This window comes from Echiichthys vipera, assembly GCF_963691815.1.
Source record: "Echiichthys vipera genome assembly, chromosome: 3".
NCBI classification, from domain to species: Eukaryota; Metazoa; Chordata; class Actinopteri; order Perciformes; family Trachinidae; genus Echiichthys; species Echiichthys vipera.
In genome coordinates, this window is record NC_139828.1 from 18,404,955 (window position 1) to 18,427,785 (window position 22,831).

Consider the following 22,831-nt stretch of genomic DNA (forward strand, 5'->3'; position numbering starts at 1 on the left):
ACTCCCTAACCTCTTTCCTCCACCAGATACTTACATGTTTGTCTTGAGCATGTACCAGTAAGTACTTTATTGCATTACTTCACTGTAATTTGCAGGCTCAGTGAGGTTTGGAACCAACATTTTCCTTTCATTTGCAGACATGTTTAAGGTGATCAAATATCTGAAGACAGATGAGACAGCAAATATCACCAGGTGAAGGTTTACCTCTGTCTGGTTGGCATTTATCAACTTTGAAGAGAGGCTTAAGGGCCCATTGGGATATGTTTGTGAAGAAGCTGGTGGACAAATATAGGAAGAAGCGAATCAAGCCTTCTATCAACAAGCAGAACCCACCATCTGTTTGCTTCCTCGCTTGCTTTTCAGTGCACATCCCAGTGTAATGAATGATGTACAAAGAAAGTGCAATTAAAGTATTGTAGTTAAACAGCTCCTACCTTTTGTATATTACACACAGATGGTAGAATAATCAAACATGAGGAGCAATGTCTAGAATCACATCATGACGTCATACTTTATCAGCCATAAATCACAGGAACAATGGTTTTCAGACAACATTTCTTTAATACAAAGTCAACATATCTACATACACAGTGGCTTTAAACCAATTATTGTTTCAGTTAGAAGTAACAATTTGAAAGTGATAGCACTTGGCCCTCATACAAAGGAAAAACTATTTTGCTGAGTTTGGGTTGTTTTTCATTTTGTCTGTATGTACTGTATACGTTCTATTCTTTTTGATGTCATTTTTTTGTTAGTGTTTTTTGTTAGTCCCCCCCCCCCCCCCCCCCCGTGCCCTCCCCAACTATTTTGTGACATATTCCAGTAAATTTGGCGTCTGTTTTCAAAAGTCTAGCATCTTTACATGAAGTCAAAAGAGTAACACATTGCACAAGCTTCCAAAGACTTCCATGGTTTCAGTTTTGGCGTTTGGGGCCATTTTTACTAGTCTTTTCAAGATTTTAGTTCATTATGAAACATCTCAAGGTTCCCACTGTTCAGAAATGATGTGCTGGCAATGTTAATTTGCAGCAAGTTTTTGGTTGTCTTGGTCTTCCCTTGGTTGCATCGCACTGCTCTGTTTCATTGAATCCTGATTTCTTTCTACATCCCACAATGAAAAACATGACTGAACAAAAACACAGAGTATGTTTCTATACAATGCTTAAAAATGCTTCAGGGAGAAGATAAATCAACAAGTCATGTTGCAACTGAGCTATGTATTGCATGGCCTTTAGCATAGCTGCATTTGTCAGTGATATATTTATGGATAATACCTTGGCATTTTAGGCAGTTTTAGGCAGACTTTCTGAAGATATGTGGGAAACTTTAAGGAATGAAGACCACCTCGGGGCAACTGTTTCTCACATTGGTGGGCAAATTAAAAATCGACACCTTTATAATCTCCATTTTGTTGGAGTTTGAGACTTTGGAGGTCTGGTAATTTAAACAGAATCCGTTTTTTAACCCCTGTAGTTGCTTTAATGGTGTGACAGAGAAAAGTTCACATTTTCTCTACAATGTTCATGCCAGGGCAGGAAAAAGTTGAGAATGAGAATATAACAGGATCTTAAATTGATGGCTGATTGGCAATCCAAATGGTTAGTGAGTGGACTGACTTCCCATTCTCAGGTAAATTATACCAGCAGATCACTGATGCTGATTGCATACCCTCATTGAGGCTATAGGTGTGAAAACAGGAGCTGGCTTGTTTCCCAGTTTAACCGCTAGCAGGGGAAATAAAAGGTAGAAAAAAAGCGAGAGGTAATTAAAGACCAGGGAACAGGGCTGGAGAAAGAACATTTCGGAAGGAGAGAAAACAGGCTTTACAAACACCAGGAAGTTGTATATGAGTAGAACTTCGATCTTTGTGATTCTGCTCCTGCTCAAAGAGTTTTTGAGGGTCAAATGATACAAATACATATAATCTATATATTTGTTTATTTACAGGTATACTCTAGATCATAATGAATATCTAACAAAATGAATGACCACATTATGTTGGAAAATAACAAAAGTTAAAAAAAAAAAAAACTTAAGAGGATTTTCTTCAAACTTGTGAGAGTCATAGTCTGTACACGTTCATACAAGGTACAGTACTTTAAGTTGGGCTGATATAGCTAACAAAAAAAGTTCAATTATGAAAATTTTGATTTAATTAGATATTTTATAGACCAGTTCATCATTCAACAGTTGCTTAAAAAATATCCAAATACTAATGGCTAAAAGTTAATGATAATACCAAATTTCAACAAGGTTTAACAATGGCATCTCCTCATCCGCACAGGATCTACCCAGGGGTAGAAGTTAAATATCGGTGAGTGGAGGCAGAGTGTTCAGGCAATGCACTGACATCATCTCCGCTTTTTCTCAAGAAACACACAAGGTTTCTAAGATTACAAAAAACAAACACACCAACAAAAAGAAATCAATAAAAAGTCACATTTTCAAACATGAGCACTGGCTGGTATAAAAAAAGATGATGAGGATCAAAATGTAATTAATACTATGTTTGGATATATCTTTATATTCTGCACTTAAATATATATGCATGTGTGAGTGCGCATATATATATATATATATGTATATATATATATATATATATATATATATATACATACATACTGTATATGCACACGTACACACAGACATGTTATACTTAACATTTCTACAGTGAAAAAATAGAATGTCTTTTAACGTAATATGAACAAATAAGCATTTCTCTTTTCCTGCTAATTTAAAAAATGTGATACAACATCTCTGTTAAAAAAACTAAACCAAAAAGAAAATAAAAAGTCAACTATGTAATGTAAAATAAGTTGTCATAATACAACAGTTATGTTTTCATAATGTTACAATAACAATAAGGCTTTTTTGGAAATAAGAAAAGATTACACACAGTTCTGTCCATCGCTCTGGTTTTGTGCACCCCCGTTGGAAACCTCCACTGAATCTGCACACTCATCTGTACCAAAGCAATAATGTCAAAATGAAAACCTGGTGATTGAAAAATCTTGATTTTTTTTTTTTTAATACCACACACATATACATTAGTGCGTCAAATCCAACCTGCAGTTGTTTTTGGGGTTTTCTTTCAAGTTTATTTTCTTTTTTCCTTAGGGATGTGCAAGTAACTTGTACCGAAAAATTTCATTATCACATCATGGCATCAGCATCCAACTTGGCTGCTTGGTCTGACTGTGTCACCCACAGAGACATCATCTATAAAATGTAGGACAAAAACCAAAGCAACTACTTTGTTTATCCACCTGGTACCAAACACACATACAGTGGAACTAAAGGCCAAATTTTCAACCACATGAACGAACAGCTTCGTAATTGCAACAGGCCTCTGGCACTCTTGAGTGTCTTATACAATGAGATAGATGATTATAGAGGAGGCTGGGGAAAAAAAAGGAGAGGTGGAAAAGACTGTGGACGATGTTGTCATGTGGATGCTCTTTCAGATGGGCCCGCTTTGGCGCGAGCGGTTAGCAGAAGTGGCATCTTTTGTTCGTCAGTTTCCTCTCCCTCAAGAGTCACACTTACAGCATACACGAGATAAGCAGCATGTTTGGTTTTGACAGAAAAAAAAAGGATAATTCCTCAGAAGACAAAAAAAAGTTTAAAACGATGATGAGCGTTGGTCACTGTACACAAAGAAAGCCCCGACCTTGCGGCGATCCTTGTTTAGTTGTTCTGTTTGTTCCAAAGCTTCTCACCCACCAGATTTATCTCTTGTTCAAAATGGTGGTTGTTAACACCAAGGCCCCATGATGCAATGGTTCCAAAGAGAGGAGTGATTGTAAAAAATCATGGGAAACGGTCGCCATTTCTCCCATCTTGACCATCCGCAAGACGATTCGTAGCTTCTTGCAACAGCCAAGGTTTTCCCCCCGGTTTCTCTGATGCCTGAGACACGAGCCCCCTGGAGCACTTCTTAAATACACTGCGGTACTTTCCAACATAACTGTTGTTACCTGGCTTGGGATACACTGATGTTACCAAATTCATGAAACTAACTGATCCTAGGATATGTGTTGCTGCTTTCTTCCCCACACCCACTGACAGTGCCTTCTCTAAGCTCTTAGTGTTTGAGAACAGGCAGTTATGTGATGTGTACTTTAATAGTTGAGTGGTTTTCCACACAAATTATGCATATCATTAGTGGGACAGTGTAAAAACTCATGGTTTATTTGATGCTAGAAGGTGGTGTTCTCCTGCTTGTTACGTTTCCACTGTTTTGATTTTTTTTTGTCTTGCCAGAGTTTGGGGAAAACCATTTGTGTTTGCACAGGCAACCACAATTTGGTCATTTCTCTGGATATCACTCACAAAATGTGTTGTTAGAAATACTTAAATCCCCCTTTACACCCAGGCATATCAAAAAAACAAGAAAGTCACCCCTCTTGGCTACATCCATCTGCCTCTCATAGATATTTTGCTGTTGCCTTCTCCTTCATTAACTGTTGCTTGTTACCGTTGTATCACAAAGATAATTTTGGGAAGAGAAACGTCCACAAATGTTTACAATGTCCTCCACATCGAAACACTTGAGCTAAGGTAAGCAGTCTGACTCAACTCCCGCCCCACAGCTTGAGCCACAGCGTCTGGTTCCTCTACTGTTGAGGATTTTCTTTTCTTGATAATGAGCAATTTTCCTCGCTTCCTCATGAAAAAGGTTGCTTAGTCGAATTGGAATTATTTTCAACTAGTTGATTGGACGTTGTCTTCTAAAAATCTACAATGGGATCCTGTTTGGTATGTCTGAATCAGTGATTGTGTTATTGTTGTATGCTGTCGTCGTTTCGAATTTCAGTTTCTATGGCTCACGAGACTGTTGGGGGGGGGGGGGGGGTGATGGCTTTTTACGTTGCATAGTGATCAAAGCTTCCTAAGTACTCCAGAGCTGCGTGATAGCAGAATTGGTACTCATCCTGTAGGGGAGAAACACACAAGAAAAAATGCATCAGAAATGAATCTCACCAGTAGGTCAAAGAGTTTACTATGATAAGGAGATTGATAAACAGAAAACGATTCTTCGGAAGATTTAGAAATAGTGTCATTATGTAGTTTGTCATAGTTAGCCATGGACATACAGTACTGATGTTTATTTATCTATTTATTCTATTTTTTTCATTTATTATTTATTTACTCAGTGTTCATTGCTACACTTGGTTGACAATGCAATACACTGTATATACAATAATGTTTCATTCCAGCTCAAAAATTCACTATATCTGCCGGTGAACCTTTCCCCTCCATAATCAGTTTTTGTATCAAATATCCCACATTGATCAGGCACTTATGGCACTTCGCCTCCAAACCACATTAACTATAGTACAATCATAGTTCCTCAAATATAGAAGCATTGTATTTGTGTGACCTCTGACCTCAGTCTGGACCATAGCTGGCCTCTGTGTCCGGAGCATCTTCACTGTCTGGAAGATATCAACCACTCCTTCATAGCGCATTCGCTCCAGGACGATGCTGAGGGTGATGAATACCCCGGTCCTGCCCACTCCCGCACTAGAAACACATAAGAACAAGGTGAATAAATAAGGATGCCAAATACATGTCATTATTTAATGGTACATCTTTATTTGTGCCATTCTGTTTTGTCTTGCCTGATGTCCTCTAATCACTTGTCATGGACTTTGTTACTTTATGACTCTACATTACCATGACCTGCAAAATAACAGTAATCTTTCAAACATTTCTATCCTCAATTTCTGCTAAAATACATGCTATATCTACAAAGGGATTTTGTTGTAAAGCTACACTGGGAAACTTTGCATGTTTGCAACTTCGACTGCCTGAAAGAGTCAACCGCTCGGAAACTTTGACAGCTAGAGATCCTACAGGAGGTTAACACAACGGTGGCCATAGTGAGGACACAATCAGCATGTGTGAATCCACTTTGTGCTCTCACATTCTCGTCGAACACAAAATGAGCACTCAAGGACACACAGACACGCTCCAAATCAGGCACACAAACAACCAAGCAAACATTTTGTCTCATTAAGCCCCTCCCATGTGTCGAGAAACTGCAGCCTGCTGCTGCTCTCCAGAAATACTGAGTCTTAACTTAGATCCTGAAATACTTGAGATCTGTCTCTCTAAGCTGCTTTGCTGTGAAATGACTTCCACTTCACCAGTGGAACAATAATTGATATGACAACAGATTTATTTGGACTTCTTCCAGCCTCCAATGTTATTTTGTTGAGTGAAGAATCAGTGACTGATAGGAGACACTTCTGTTTTTTTATGTGTGTGTGTGTGTGTGTCTGTTGGGGAACAAAGCAAGATGTAAGACAAATGATGACTTGTATTATTTGACAATAAATTAAATTATATCGAACACCGTAGTTATTGAGTCTACTAGTGCAAAACATACGACCACCCCAAACACATTGACACCCTACCACTACCAACCCCCAACGCTGCAGTCAGCCCACCCAAAGCCTCTTCCTGGGAGTCGGTCACAGCTTGTCACATGGACTCTTAAACTCACTCAAAGCTCCTCTCTCTCTCGCTCTCTCTCTCTCTCCAGGAAGATCGACTCTCCAAATCTGAAGGCTCGCCGAGCCGCTGCAGACTGAGAGGATTTGGTGTCCCCATTCACAGGAAGTAATCAGGCAATTAATGACAAAAAGCATGTGGGTCTATTAGATAGTGGCCGAGGAGGGGGTGAGGAGGAGGAAGAAGAAAAGAGGGTAGGAGTGGAAGAAAAGAGGGCCGAGAGAATGGACGGATGGATGGAGAGGAAAAGGGAGAGAGGATTAAGAAATAGACAGAGGGATGACAGACGGGAGAAGGCCGGTAACAGAAGACGAAAGAGTAAGAGAAAAGGAAGGCATAAGCTCTCCACTCAGAGATGAAAAGCCTGAAGGAGGGAGGGAGGGAGTGGGGAGCAGGCGGTGGCTATGGTAGTGACAGACAAAGAAACCAACAAAAGCTCAATTATTTTATTTTTTTACATCACTACTCAAACTTCTTCCCAAAATGAGATATCTGCCCAAAACGAGATATCTGCCTTTAGACAAAGTGACAGGTACTATTGGTAAAATGACTTGTTAAAAAGTACAATACCGCAGAGTATATAAAAAGGACTAAAGGTGACTTGAGTATCTGATTAACAGCGCAAAATTCAAATAATTTACTAAGCTGAAGGCTGCAGACAACGTTCCCTGGTAATCCTCTTATGGTGCTCCAAAAATCTAACAGAGTTCACAGAGATGTGTCAAGGATGTTTTAACTACGTGTTAGGAAGCTGAATTCAACGTAGTCGTGTGACTCTTGCCAGTCCAGTTTTAATACTTCAGTCCCTGCAAAAAACACTCCTTTCACTCTCCCTCTCCAATAACTCTTCGGACTCAGGGAGGAATAACTCAGCGTCCCTGACACATCTTACAACTCCCAGGGGGCCGTTTTATGGCTGGTGACATCATTGCTTTTTAATACAGGGGGAGGTGATGTTATGTTCGGTGATGTCATGGCGCCTGTGCAATAGAAATATGGAAAGAAAGTGACACCTAATCTGTCACAAAAGTAAAACCATGTTTATGAGACAACAGCGTTAATACCTTTGTTCAAGCTATCACATTTGTAGGAGTGGTTGTATTCTTTCCATTCTTTTTCTGAATGTCAAACCATGAAAATCCATGGTTAATGAAGCATGGAATGGAATTTACAGACATTTCTTATTTCTTTACATGTCTTGCAGAGCATACAAAAACAAGCCTGTCAAAACTCGCCTGCTGTCCGGCTACAACTCATTCAGATGGATCCCACTCAAGGTCTATTAGGGCGCACTCACACTGTCCTTCCGCACCGGGCCAAAACAGGTTTTACGGGCGGACAGTGTGAGTGCGCCCTTAATGAATGAGAAAAAACCTGAGGCCTTGGTGTTGACCACTACCAAATATACCCGAGTCTGGCATGTCAGGTTAATGATGAAGGTTACCTTGGAAGTTACACCTGAGGTGATAAAAAAGTAACACAGATCTTACATAAAACCTAAATAGAATGGCTGTATCATTTCATGTGCCTCCTCTTTCCAAATTCCAAGCAGTATCTCAGCCTTATCAATTATGGAGGAGATGGGCCTGTGGAGGTGCAGAGGTAGTGTAGTGCTGTGGCAAAAATGTGAGGAGGGATTGTATCTGATGATGCTGTTAGAGCTGCGCCGCAGGAGGTGCCGCGCTGCAAAACAATAACCACCTTAAGAATTGATTTAATCTTGTTGTGATACCTAAAGCCGTATATCTCTTTCAAGATAGAAAGTGTGTCTGTGGAGTGCAGTTTGAGTCTTGAAATACATCATATTGTGCCTCTTTGTTTCAACAAATTCTAAAATAAAAATGTAATATTTTTCAAGAAAGTGTAATGCTTTTTGGATCTGGGATCTTTAATGATGTGCAACGTGACAGTGAGACCCATTACCTGCAGTGGACAGAGATTGGTCCATCCTGTCCAAACTGCTCCTTGGTTTTATGCACCTGGCCGATGAAATCAATGAATCCCTCCCCAGATTTGGGCACGCCTTGCTCCGGCCAATCAGTAAACTGGAACTGCCTTACTGTCCTGGATTGACCATCCTGCAAATACAGAGAAAAGTATGTGAGGATAGAAGACTGTAGATTGTAGATCATACAAAGAAGCAAGTGGAGGCATAGATATGAGAGGAAGGAAGGCATTTGTAAAGAAAAGGAAAGAATGCAAAGGCAATGGCTGAAAAAAACAGGTCAGAGAGGATCTATGTTACTGTTTTTTTACACTCCAAACTCTTTGGATCAATTAAAGAACAAAATGCAGATGATGCAACATTGATAAAAGGTCTATTAGCTGGCCACATCTCACTACTTGTCCCATATATAATATTTAATAATATTTATTGATTCATTCTTTTTCTCCACAAAAGCAACACACCGCAGAAAAATAAATGTACAATGACACACACATCTCAGCACTGAGGGACAGTGGGCCTTCTTCTCTCCCACCCTGCTCCTCTACCTTCAATTGTCTCTATTTTCTTCTGTCTTTTGTGTGTGTGTGTGTGTATGTGTGTGTGTGTGTGTATGTGTGTGGGCGTGTGTGTGTGTGTGTGCATGTGTGACGCAAGTAGGTCCTAGTTAAAGTAATCAATAGTGTATCTGCCATGACAGACGTCTTCTCCTAGACACCATGTTGAATATAGGATAATCCTGCGATGCGATCGATAGAGCGACCTGATGGATGGAGGTAAGAAGCAAGAACGGAGGACTAACGGAGCAGGAGGTGGGATTGGATGATGAAAATTGAAAATAAAAACCCTGACAAGCTGACAAGCTCGCGAGACAAAACGTCAATCTTAACAATTTAATCTCATATTGATTCTTATAATCTTGTGTTAGTGGTGCATGTTGCATTTGCTTCTAATGCAAACAATACATTTTTACAATCAAGCGTCATCAGACTAGGACAAGTGAATTGATCCACTTTATTTTGAGAGAGTTGATCATCGAGACTGAGAATGCACAGTCAATACGTGTGTCCTTGTAAAGAAAGTTCTTTTGAAGTTATCTTGGAGAGAATACATTTCTCATGATAGTGAGCAGAGAGAGGCAATTTTGGATTTTGAGACGGGCTGTTTCACTTGATGCCAGCAGCAATTAAGACAACCAGGTGTTCGTTTCTCCAGTTGTTTCTCACTTCCCTGTGCAACAGACTTTGGCTTAGACAGGATGTATCATTCTCAAACATTCACTTCCCAATTGTTGCAAATGTGCAATTTGATGAATATTCATTTGGCGAGTAAACTGGGAATTATTTGTCCTTTTTTGCTATCCTGCTGTTAGATGGTGTAGAATTTTACACCCTAAAAACAGGTTTAGAGTGTTTCTGATTCTAATTTGTTATAGAATCAACCTAATATGAAAGAACAGGTAAAACGTTGTTTTGAGAACAGAATTATGTTGCCCCTATTGCAAATGTTCTGCACCTGTTTGAGTAGCTTGATAATAAGCCAATTACATTTATTCACAGAGCCGTTGAATTGGTAAATAAAGGTAACAATAAACATGTATCTAGTCTGTCCGGATTAATTGATAAAAATAGATAGTTTATTTGCTCTTCCAAGTATTAAGTTTTTTTAGCAGTAAAAAAGAAAGAGCTTTATTCATCTGTTCCCCTCTTAATCTGTCAAAAATGGCATACATCATATTGAGTTAATAGTAGGTTTTGATGGAGTACCTTAGGCTCCATATTCATCATCGATGTTGTCATGGAGGCTGATACGTTCTTATTCATCCATTCTGATTTTTGCCATGAGCTAAACACCCCTCCTCTAAGGCTAGCGTGCTAAATTCAGATTGCTAAACGCTGAATCTATGTGAAAGGATCTTGACTGTGTAATCTGTCTATTGAGTCTTTGTGCTCTAAATGTGAAGTCCTGTTGTCCTGTGTGGCAGTATGCACCCTGTTGCCATCTTAGCTATTGATGCTTCTGCTCCGATGCTGCCAAAATGTATTCCTATACATTTATTGTACTTGACAAACACAGTGATTTTGATTCTAATAAGTTAAGCTCCATATGCTGACTCTCTTTGTACAACATCTCGTGTCTGTCCCCGTTTTATGACGCATTGCATGTTTTCTTTTATTCCGTTGCCTTTGTTTTCCATCTCAAAAACATTTCGCCTCAGCGGGGGGATTAAAAGTGAGAGGGGGCAAAGACAACAAAATAAACCAAGCACGGGGAAGAAAGACAGGAGAGGGTGAAAAAAAAGAGAGGGAAATTTAACACAACCTGAGGGCCCACGCGGCGTGTCAAATTGTGTGATTAAATACGTGACTTGCTCGCTAGATGTGAGTGTTGAGGCGTGGAGTCTATGCCATTACTGCGCAGAGGCGTGTGTCATACATGCACACACACACACTGACACACACACACACACACACACACACACACACACACACACACACACACACACACACACACACACACACACACACACACACACACACACACACACACACACACACACACACACACACACACACACACACACACACACACACACACACACTTTTAGAGATACATATACAAACACATAAGCATGTATATACCCATACAAAATCAATGGTACGTTGGGTCAAAATCCAGTTTACACACTCTCGCGTACATGCACAATCAGTAACAACAACAGCTACAGCTACATGTACAGTGTTTCTTAACATCACCCCAACCTTGACTTTTACACATCCATATACTGTATCTCTATTATCATCTTCTCTCTCTCTCTCTTTCTATTTTGTGTCCTTAACTCTGACGATAAGCTTTTGTTCATTCACGGGGGGTTCATACATACTTGCTGAAAATACTTAATGTTTGCTGAATGTAGTGTTTGTGAATAAATACAAAGGTGTGTGTGTATGTATGCACAAGAATAAAAAATCAGCATGAAGATAAGTATTTCTTTATGTGAGTGTGTGTTTGAGCCTGTTAAGAGAAGCCTTTTGCACACTGGATATATGTATAAAGAAAAAAATTGTGTGTGTGTGTGTGTGGGGATATGATGTATTCATTTTTTTTAGTGCCATTTTTTTTTTAGTGGTATGACTGCTAACTAGCTGCCACTTCACCTGGAAAATCATTGGATATGTCAGCTTGTTTGGCAAAGAGAGGAAGCAGTTTTATTTTCACGCTTCAGTTCTGTTACTTCAAACCGTCCGACCCTAATTGGACCCCGAAAAAGACGTCTTGGGGTAAAAGATAACCACGGTAGTGTGGAGTAGGTCATAAACGGTTCAGGGCCAGAAAAGTCCTTTGCTGGCTGTGGACTCTCATTAATTTCTGAATGAAGTTACATTCAACATAAAGTCATCATGATATCTTGTTTAGTCTGGAAACCCATCTACATCTGTAACTACAGAGGGAAATTACAATGTCGGAGCTATTTTTTTGACTTTGGAGGAAAAAATACTTTCTGTGTTTTGCGACCTACTTTTCCTTAACCTGCTTAGTTTCCTACATTTCCCACACTCTGGTGAAGGGTGGGAATACTGCAATTGTGGAAAGAGCATAAGTAGGTATTGCATTGCATTCTGGTCCTTTAAAGCTACTGAGAAAGAGGTGTCTCTGTATATTGTATGATTATTCACAACACACTGGTACTGTATTAAATGACAGTATTATATTATATATTATATTACAATTGAGAATCTATAGGAAAATCTACAAAATAGGAAAATCTACAAAAGTAGACTTTCTCCGCAACATTGTTTTCATCTCATTTTTATGGATAACTCCCCAACATTATCTATAAAAAAATGCTGTAATTCTCAACAACAATTCTCTATTGTTTATTATTCCCATCAGCAAACCTACTCAACCTACACTCAATCCACATTCAACACTTCCAGGTATGTCTTACCCTGGCGTCTGTGACCTTGAACTCTCGGAGGATGTACTGGGGCATGTTGTACTCTGCCATGGGATCAACCACAAAGTACTGGTACCTGGCAGAGCGCTCCGCCGGCCAGTACTGGTGACACTTTTCCTGTTTGAGCAAATGGTGTAGACAAACCCTTAGTTCATATGTTGACGACTTTCTCATGTATTCTATCATTTCCTTTTGACTCTTTGAAACCTCAAAAAACTGTGTCCATGTGTGTTTATGTCTTACCCGTCCCATCTCTCTCAGTTTGGTCAACATGACTACAATAGTAGAGTTGTTCTCCCAGAGCATTCTCCAGAAGTCTTCTGTAGTCTCTGCCAAAGGGCCCTGCGTGGCGATGTAGGCCTTCTGTTGCCTATATACAGTAAAACCATATTAAAACCATTCATGTTTGGCTTGTTTAATCAATCACTGCCGTTTTAACATCACTGATGGGAACAACACTGAAACTTGATACATTCTTGAAAAAGACTGAGTTTCTGCTTTTTACAAGTAATACATTCTCTTGGGGGACTGCGAAGATAACAAACGCAATGCATATAAATTATAAATTTGAATTAGGTAGTTTCCTTTCTAAACCATATCCCCATTTACCTTATCTGCTATATATTCTTAACCATGTATTTTTACCACTCAGAGAGGAAATGTATGTCTTGAATTATTAAAGATGTTTCCTGGCGATGAATAAAAACAGTAATGGCATCACCTCACACATGCCCCCCTTTACCCCTTCCTACCTGTATCCATCAATGAAGCTGGAATTGATGTAGTCAGATCCTTCCAGGCCTCTGATTGGCTGCAGACAGACGCGCGTGGTCTCATAGGGCATGATGTTGACCAGCCGATTCTTGAACTTGTTGCAGGGAAGGTTGGCACTGATGAAGCGCGACGTGTGGGCTTTGGAGTTAGCCAAACGCTGGAGGGAAGGAATGCACAGAAAGAGAGTGAGGTACAAAAAAAAAAAAGACTACAGAAGGAAAAGTTATACAGAATGTGTGGAATGAAAGGTATGGAGGAGGGAGAAGATGAAAAGAAAATACAGTGGTGAGGAGGGGAAGAGGGGATGTATCGGCAAAAGCCACGGTAGATACAGAGAGGAAAGAGGGGACGTGAGAAAAGCAGCAGAGGATGATGAAAGGAGGAGAGATGGAAGAGATGAGGAGGGAGTGGAGGACAGGTGCGAGACAGATAAAGAGAGGAGTATATCAATGACAGAGAGTAATAAAGCAAACACAATCTAATCTTCTTTGCAGATGATGACACAGCTTCAAAGGGACACTGTTTATCAAGGGCAAACTTATGGGAAAAGCAATTCAAAAATCTTGTCCCCTTTCGTAACTCACTGGGTTCTGTGGGGTCAGATGGAACAATGGAAAATATACCACACACCCAGACTAACAAGCCTCTGGATCGAGTCTGTGTGAAACTGAAAACTCGTCTAAAAGTGGGTCACCAGTGCCTTTGATAATGGCAGTGTTGCATGTGTGCACAAAACACAGACTCACAAAGAGATGTTCAGAAAGACACACACACACAAACACACACACACATTGCACAATGATCAAAATGAAAAAGCTGTACTGCTATATCATCATCGTCATAGGGACCTCAGTGGGAGTTTGTGGGTCAGCAAGTCTTATGATTGCCTCCTCTTGACTTCAATGTCTCAACAAAGCCTTTGTGTGTGTGTGTGTGTGTGTGTGTGTGTGTGTGTGTGTGTGTGTGTGTGTGTGTGTGTGTGTGTGTGTGTGTGTGCTTGCTTGTTAGTGTTTTTCCCATGTATGGAAGACACCCTAATCAGATTGTCCAGGGCCTCTTTCAGACAAAGAAAAGTGTGATGCACTGAAGACACCAGCAACATCACCTACAGAGAGAGAGAGATGAGTTTCAACTGACCCTATTAAAAAAAGTAGCCGGGATGCCGATTTATTTCCTGAACTTCTCTTCTCTTAATGGTTGTTCAAAATGCACAAAGTGAAAGTGTTTCCCCTTGAATCTCAGTGTGAACAGTGCTTAACCTAACCATTCCTCTCATTTTCCTTATTAGAGTGTTGTCCTCTCTTTCCCTCTAATTCCTCTATAGCACCAGTATATCTGTGTCAGTGGCCACTTGGAATCTGTCCAGCCCCTCTTCTCCTCCCTTTTTCCTTCATCCCTTGCTACTGTCTCTTTGATCTGTGTTTCACAAAGGCACCTGGAAAGGCTTGAGGTGGCCTGGCAAGCGCTAAAGAGGCCCCTCAGCTACACCACCAAAATGCCGCAGAGGGTGCAGGGGACTGAGCCAGACCTGGCAACCTCTCATCCAACAAGGGCAGAGAAACACCCATTGTTGGGTACCTTTGGTCACGGTTGCTGGTTCAATTTCCATTTATAGTACAGTTTATCTATTCACTTGGGTGGTATGCTTCGCTACCACGGGTATAATCATATCTGGAGTTACAACATAGGGCTTACAAAATTGTGATTATCCTAATCCTTACCTGTCTTAGCCATAACCTTTAACAGAATTAAACAATACATGTTTAATAATGCTTATGATGCAGCTACAATGCCACAAAACACCTTGAGAAGTTAAACACTGCTAAATTCAAAATCATTCCTTCGCAATTCATTTCAAATGGATCCTTGCGAAAGCACTTCTCTTCTACTCCATTCTGTACATAAATATATTCCCTGAACATGCTTGTTAATCGTACACATCCCTCTGCCCGGTTCGTTCTCCCCGCTGAACTTGTGTGAATCCCACCAGTCGCAGCTTAACTCCGTCTGACACCTGAGAAAAAATGCTCTCCCACCCGTCCCTATAGTGCAGTGTCTTGTCCAATCACTTCCTTACTGCCAAGTTACCATACAGTCATCCCTTTGTTCATTTGCCAAACGTTCCTCTCCCTGCTTGCCCTGCCATCCACCTCCATTTGTCATCATCAAGTATTAATTACTTAGCCCCCCCCCCTCTCTTTTCTATCCTGACCATTGCGTGGATGTTATTAATCCCTGGATGACTCCTGACGCCAGCTCAGCATTATCCTCAGATGGCGATGGAGATTCCATGACCGTTGTGCACCAGTGAGTTGAAAAAAAAAAAGCAGGTTGAAATACACCGGCACTATTATTTTTGTTTCTCGGCAGTGGGGCTGTGTTGGTTGGTGAATGGCGATGGGAAGATGATAAATGATTTGAGAGTGAGAGAGTGGTTCAAGGTCAGCAGATGCTGACTGGTGCGCCGAAGCTGAGGTGAGTTTATAAGTTGATGATTGTTAAGATCTTTAATGGAGATCTGTGTAAACACTGCACCGGGCTGTTTATCCTCAGCTACTGCTTTGTCATGAATTTCTATGAGAAAGCATAGACCCTTTCTTTCTCAAACCTAAACTCAAATCCATGCGGCTTCCAGCCAAATTGCTTTGTCTTGTGCCTGCTAGATTAAACTCAATTTTCTTTGCTTTAGCATATAATTCCAAATCCTCCAAAATTAACATTGGGGCCAAAAAAGTACATTTATAAAAACAGTCAATACATTCATTATTTAGCTTTAAAAGTACAATTATTCATATATTGTGTATCTAATAACTAAGTAATTGAATTGATGCACAAGAAAGATTTGTTTTCTAGTCCATCTGAGCTCCTATTTCTTGGGTAGCATGTACAATATAAAGTAACAAATATGTCATGTAAATAAGGCTGCTTAAATCTATACCCTACTTACCTGGGACTGAAAGGTATTACATCTTCAGGAGAAGTGTCTCTTCATCTCAAATTCTTAACTCTTCCATCTTACTGTGTTATACACATTGTTTGTTCAGTTTCCATTATGTCTGTATAGGCACTCGCCTCCTAACTCAGTTCATCTGAGATATAAGTATTTGCTGTAACTGCATCTTCATTCGACTGAAATGTTATTTTCCCAGTTCCCCCAATCAGCTACAGTAATCATTCATTTTCTGTTTTCCCCAGTCTCTATATTTAGTTTCAGTTTCTTGCCAGAAACACTGTTGCTATTCAAGAACCATCAAATTGCAAGGAAACGTTTGAACATGAATCAAAAAGCCATTATTGCAAGCAACAATTAAAAACACTGCAAATAATGATGAAGAGCAAAAAGTATGAAAGGCGAAAAACATTGGCTTTGAGTCCAAAATCACTTTTCGTTTCATTTAAAAGGTTTGCAGACGCCTATGACAGGGTGACAGAACTCACAAAACTTAGTGTTCATTTCTTTCATTATTTTGTGAAGTATTAAGTGCAAAAAGTGAAAAATAATACAGACACTAATTTAGAACGTCTGCTTTTTTTAATCTATCATTTGCAATTTTTATTCGAACCTGAAGATGGGTTACCTGGAAAAAAACGGTCTTGTAATTTCTTGTACCTTGAACTCTAGCTCCATGCCAGTCACGTGCTCGCCGCTCTCGACCTGAGCCAGCTTCTGGATGTAGGAGTAGAGGCTCCGGGCAGCCACTTCAGTGTTGCCGCAGGCCACCGCCTCCAGCAGTGCATCGTGAATGAAGCTGTACTGGTCCTCCGTCTGCACCATGTAGTTCCGCTGCGAGCGCATCAGCGTCACATGGCCGTAAATGTCCACCGTCTTCTCGTGCTTGATACGTTCAAGCATGGCGTCGATAACGATGAAGCAACCTGTCCGGCCGACACCGGCGCTGTAGGACAAGAGGGAAGGAAAGAGAAGAAAGAGAAATTGTGGTTTGTAAGAGGTTTGTTGAATAGAAATTCTGCCTTGCTGTTATTTCTAGGGTCTTTTCCTCTCAGGGTGCTGTGCATGTAATTTACGGTTATTTTCACTCTCTCAAATACTGAAACGATTAAAAGATTATGTACAGTTTGTCCAGTAATGCTTGTAGATTTGTTGTGGTGTTGCATTTTAAATAATTGAGTGGGAGAGGATATAGAGTAAGAGAGGGAAGACCAAAGCAACTAAAATGACAGAACAACAAGAGGACAGCGATGGATACTGAGCAGAGCAAGCTGTCAAATTTAAGGTCTATTGTGTGGCAGCAAAGTCTTCTTATCTTGACAAAATGGAAGGTTTCAATTTGAATAAGCAGTTTGAGAAATATCGCTTGTAAAAGAAGGAAGGGCTAAGGAGCAAAAAAAGGGAGAAGCAAGAAAGATGGGAAGGGATTACTGAGGCTTTTCATAAGAAAATAGACAGAGGTGGAGAGAATAAAAGTACAAAAAATGCCTTAAAAAGAAAGATGATGTGACCAATGGAGAATAGAAAAGACTGAGGATGTCATAAGAAAGAGAGCATGTGTCTGTATAATGTGTGTTATGTAACGTATAATAGCAGTCACACAGGAGCTCTGCCATTTTGTTCGCTCATGGTCTCACACATGCGTGCACTATGGGCAGGGGGCAAAACAGAAAAATCCCTCTTCCATGTGTAGGTCGAGGCTTAATTTTTACTCTAGTAGCTTCGAACTAACCACAGTCAACATGGGCACATACATTCCAGTTACATACAATTTTAAAAACAAATTTGATCTCAAAGCAAAAAAACAAACCTTAATCAACCCTAACAACAAAATGTTGCTACTGACCTGCAGTGAGCGATTATGGGTCCTGCGTCAGGTGGATTGCATGTCTTAACCCTACGGAGGAAGGCCAGGAAGGGGGTTGGGTACTCTGGCACTCCATGGTCAGGCCACGCCGTGAACTGGAACTGACGAACCTCCCGCTTCTCACTAGAGCCATTCTGGAAAGGAGCAGTGAAATGTGGGGTTGTATACCTTGGTGGCCTTTTGTTTGGATTGACTGAATCAACTAGTTTTATTAGTGCCAAATAAAAAAACCTAAAAAACAAACAAAAATAAGACAAAATGATAGGTGTCTGCTGTTTTCGCTAAATGGTTACATTTAAATGGTAACGGTATGATGATTGTTTTAGTTAACTCTATTGGTATAAACACTTGCTTTCAATCCACCTGATTTAAATTTTGTGAATTTCTGTGAAGCACAGTTGAGTCCATGCCTGTTGTATGAACTGTGTTATATATATATATATATATATATAAACTTGACTTGACTTGACCTAATGTACCGGATTATGCCTTTTTTTCTGCCCCCACAGAGCGAGCTTAACTGTGATAGGGTTCACATTATAACCTATAGGAATGAGCCAATGCTGCTGTGCTCTCTGAAGTCTGAAAACTACTAATTTTAGCTCAGCTACCTTTTAAAGGGAATGAGTGTTTCAAACTTAAAATAGATTTCCAGTGCAGTACCGCTTAAAAGCGCATAATTATCCTTCAGGAAACACTTTCACATATAAGGAGCTGATCAGATGGAGTCATCATAATATAGTAAGTAGGATCATTTCTATACTGAACAGAACAGGTATTATATTTCCTAGCTCTCACATCGCTGCCGCTCAGAAGATCTACAGATACATGCAGCAAACACCCACATTACACTGCCGTCTGTCAGCTCCCACCCTTAAACTCAACACAACGCATCAAAGATACAAGCTGGCATCTACAGAAGGTTTTTGAAAAGGATAAGAAGACAGAGAGAAAAAAATATCTTCCTTGCATCTTTCTGTCCTCCTCTCCTCTCTTTTCTCTCAGAACATCCTCTAATGGAGGTACCGTTTGCATTTCAATGTGGTATTTCCGCTTCCCTGACAGAGGGAATTTTTTTCCTTGCTGAATAAATGAATAAATGAGTGTGGTAATTAAAAGCAAACTGACCTAAATCTTATTTTCCTTTATTTTCTTATGGACATTCCCTGTTTCTGCAGTTGATGCGTGATACGTGGATGCGGTTGGTGCTTGACTGCTCATTTTATTTAAATGTCATTTTTTTTGTTAAGGATTTATCGGTAGACACAATTCAGAATCACTGCAGGACACACATACATATGGATGGGTACTATGGTGGCTGCTTTGTAGATGTACTGTGTGTGTATGTTTGTGTGCACAATGCCAGCTCCTGCTGCCTTATGCTTCACACAAATTCAACACAGCGTTTTTTCTCAGAGATATAAAGTGAAAACAGCTCAGTGAGAAATCACAGCAATTGCTGCAGTTTTAAGGAGGAGGCAGATGATATAGCTGACAGAAAAAAAGAACCCTATCGGTTTGATGGAGGCTGAGAGAGGCAGAATGTAAATGGCCCTGAATGTCAACCAGGGCCATTTACCAGTGACGGTAAAGATAGCGACATATCAGCATCTGCAGTTCTTGCAGATGCTGATATGTCGCTATCTTTACCGTCACTGGTTTGCCCAGGTGCTCATTGACACTCCTACAAAGCTACACATTCAGCTGTGTTACTATCTGGTTAAGAGGCATATTTTAGAAATGTCTAATCCTTCAAATGGCAGGTTGTTTGCAAAGAGTCTCTGCTCAGGTCTTTTTTTCTTTTTTTTTTTTAACAACATGTGTTTGCATGATCATGAGCTATGTGACTGTGAGTGAGAGCAAGTTTGCATGTAAATGTGCTGGATTGTTTTTTCTTTTTTATTCCCTGTGTCTAATTGTGAGTGTCTGTATTTACACGCACTTTAATGGTATTCATGTCTGCATGTCTGTGTCTTTGTGTGGCATTATATTTATGCATTTGTGTCAAAGGTATGTAAATGCATGTATTTATGTTTTGGGTGTGACCTTCACCGTATGGTTGTGTAAGAGTTTGCACGTGAGCTTGCACATGCTTCATCTTAAGAATGCTTTTCATCTTTGTGGACCCTCTGTATCTGCCTGCGTGTTTCAGTGTGTGAATGTGTGCTTGTGTGTGGGCATAGGAGCATGAGAGCAGTCTGCCAATTATGTATATTGAGTTTCTCTTCTGCTCACTTTACCTAAGTGCTCTAATTTGGCAGACGTATATAAACAGATGATCTATTGAGGAGAGAGAGAGCTGAACAAGTTAAAATGGGTAGACTGGAAGGACAATGCGGACAAAGGGTTATATACTGTATGTATGTACCTTTACATCCAATGGAAAACAACAGCACACGGTTTATGCAATATTTTTTGTTTCCTATGTAAACCTTGTGTCTGTATTTTTTCAAGGTTTAAACCATGAATTGGCCCTGCACACACATTGAATAAGGATTGGGGAATTCATGGTTAATCGACTTGATAATAAATATAATGGCTGTATCATATAGGTATTGGTTGCATGTTTAAGTACCGTCCACTTTAGAAATCTCTGCATGTCCTGGATGGTTTGATACAGTATTTCTGCAAAAGAGCAAAGAGAATACCTATGCACATGTGTTAGAGAGAGAAATCATCTTACTTTGTGCAAGGAGAAAGTGCGGACACAGAAAGTGGCCAACTCTATGGTGTCCAGCAGGGTCACTTGGGTCATACCATAGGTTTCTGTGCCACGACTGGGCCAGTACTGGTCACACTTAATCTGGAATTCAGAGAGAGAGAGAGAGAGAGAGAGAGGTAGAGAAAGAAAGAGAGAGGTAGAGAGAGAGAGAGTTAGAGAGAGAGAGAGAGAGAGAGAGAGAGAGAGAGAAAGAGAGAGAGAGAGAGAGAGAGAGAGAGAGAGAAAGATATTCCACATTCTATTAAATGGCATCTCCACTTATGAACAAGAGCATGGACATAAAAGGGGTTGTACAGAGATATTCGAAGCAAGCTCACTCTGACACAATAAAATAACATGTACAACTCATAAAGCAGGCCCACCTGTGGATTTAAACTCAAGGCAGTGTGGGCAGAAATGCCAGGGATAGCTTCTCTTTTCAAATATGAGAAACGACACTTTATGGACTTTTCAGATGTGAACAGACTGTCACAGCAACTTCCCTCTTTTATCTAAACTTCACCGACCTTATTCAAAATTTTAGATGCATCTATTCCTACGTCTTTAAACAACATGCTCACACCAATAGTGTGATACATCAGTGTGCAGAACTGTATTTTGTCATTTAAGGAACATAATCGCTTTACCAATCAATTCTTAATACAGTATCTGTCAAAATAAAAGCCTTATAAAGCATTATCCTTTTCAGATTCAACATAAAAACATGTTTCAGTAAGAGTAATATGACACCTTTTCAAACAAATCCTGTTTGGATACCTTTTTTCTCAGGTTTTTTTTAAGCTGTTTTTTGTCCAGTGGTACTACGGTATATCTGAAAACACAACACCTGCTTCCCCCAAACCTCCGCTGTCAGCTCACTTAATAAAGATTCATTCAATACGGGGGTGTGACGCGACGGAGGACACCAGATGAGATGTGACAAGCTAGTGAGGGGGACACGCCGCTCTCCAGCTTTCTCTCCTGTTTCCTGCTCAAGACGACACTCAAGTTCTACAGCCCGCTAATCCTGATCACGCTTGACAGGCGGGAAACACGTTTGTCAGTATGGAGGGTGGGTAAACAATTGAAAAGGGATAGAGTGAGCGAAAATAAGTGGAGACACCTGGGGTGAGTGAACCCGATGTTGACACAGGTTTGAGTTGACAGGATGAAACATCGCAGTTGGCTTTTTAGACATTTAGACAAGTCCATTCCTTGATAGCAAAGAATAGAATATTTGTATCCATAGTACAGCATCATCTCGCTTTATTTTATTTCCTTTTTTGTAACAGTCACTTCATAATTTAGACGTGACAGGCACCCTGTTCACTTAATGACTAGCTGTCACTGAGGACAAACAGGACTGATATCCAACTATAAAATACTTAAGACACTTCCTTGACAGTGCCAACATGCTTTCTGCTGATTCACTATGCCAGCTGTCATTTAAAAAAAAACCAAACATTTTCTGTTTTTCCCTCTTTTGAGTTAGTTGGCTTAAAAGGTTTTTACATCATAGTTACAATTAAAAACAAGTTGGACCGTTCGGAACTACGGAAAACGTTCCTTTCCTTCTCAAGGATGTAAAAGTCAACCAGTGCGATCACACCCTGACATCTCATTCCGCCCTTCTGAGACTAAGCCACTGTGCTCTCCATGCACCATCAACAGATGGTTGTGGGAGGCACTAGTCACAGGTACTGCAAAAAAACTCTGTCACTCTGTTGCCTAAATTTTAATTTTAGCTTCCTGCACTGTGCACTCTGAGCGCTAAAACTTACTAAGCTCTCAGGACTGTAGGGAACGAGCAACAGCTTGCTGTTTTCACTGCAAATAAGGAGAGAAAAAACATCCAAGATGCTCCCAGTGGATACGCAGCCTACCTTCTCATATGTGAACAGGAAGTGTTTGAGCTCACTCTATTTTATCATCCTTCCCTGCTGCTTTCACCGTCCCATTAATATTTCTACCCTTCCCCGAAAGCAATCCATATCAAGAAAATAAAGTCTGATAACCTTCTAATGACGTTCAGGTGTGAAACTGGGAAATCACTGTAAACCTGCGCCATTTCTCAACAGCTGCTTCTTGATCTTGTGAATCATTCTATGATTTAATTT

The 22,831-nt window shown here is 40.2% G+C and overlaps 1 protein-coding gene across 7 annotated transcripts in view; it reads right to left on the minus strand.

Moving 5' to 3' along the window:
- Positions 1–4,855: 4,855 nt before the first annotated feature.
- The window catches only part of ptprsa (protein tyrosine phosphatase receptor type Sa), a 239,391-nt gene continuing 221,415 nt past the window's right edge, over positions 4,856–22,831 (minus strand). For all 7 annotated transcript variants that reach the window (XM_083940543.1, XM_083940546.1, XM_083940548.1 and 4 more), the window contains 9 exons: positions 20,697–20,816; positions 17,993–18,147; positions 16,807–17,092; positions 13,175–13,353; positions 12,666–12,792; positions 12,414–12,539; positions 8,443–8,597; positions 5,391–5,526; positions 4,856–4,934 (listed from right to left, as the gene is read on the minus strand). In XM_083940543.1, the coding sequence (XP_083796669.1) occupies positions 4,866–4,934; positions 5,391–5,526; positions 8,443–8,597; positions 12,414–12,539; positions 12,666–12,792; positions 13,175–13,353; positions 16,807–17,092; positions 17,993–18,147; positions 20,697–20,816 (1,353 nt within the window). In that variant the 3' untranslated portion in view covers positions 4,856–4,865. The remainder of the gene's footprint in view (positions 4,935–5,390; positions 5,527–8,442; positions 8,598–12,413; positions 12,540–12,665; positions 12,793–13,174; positions 13,354–16,806; positions 17,093–17,992; positions 18,148–20,696; positions 20,817–22,831) is intronic.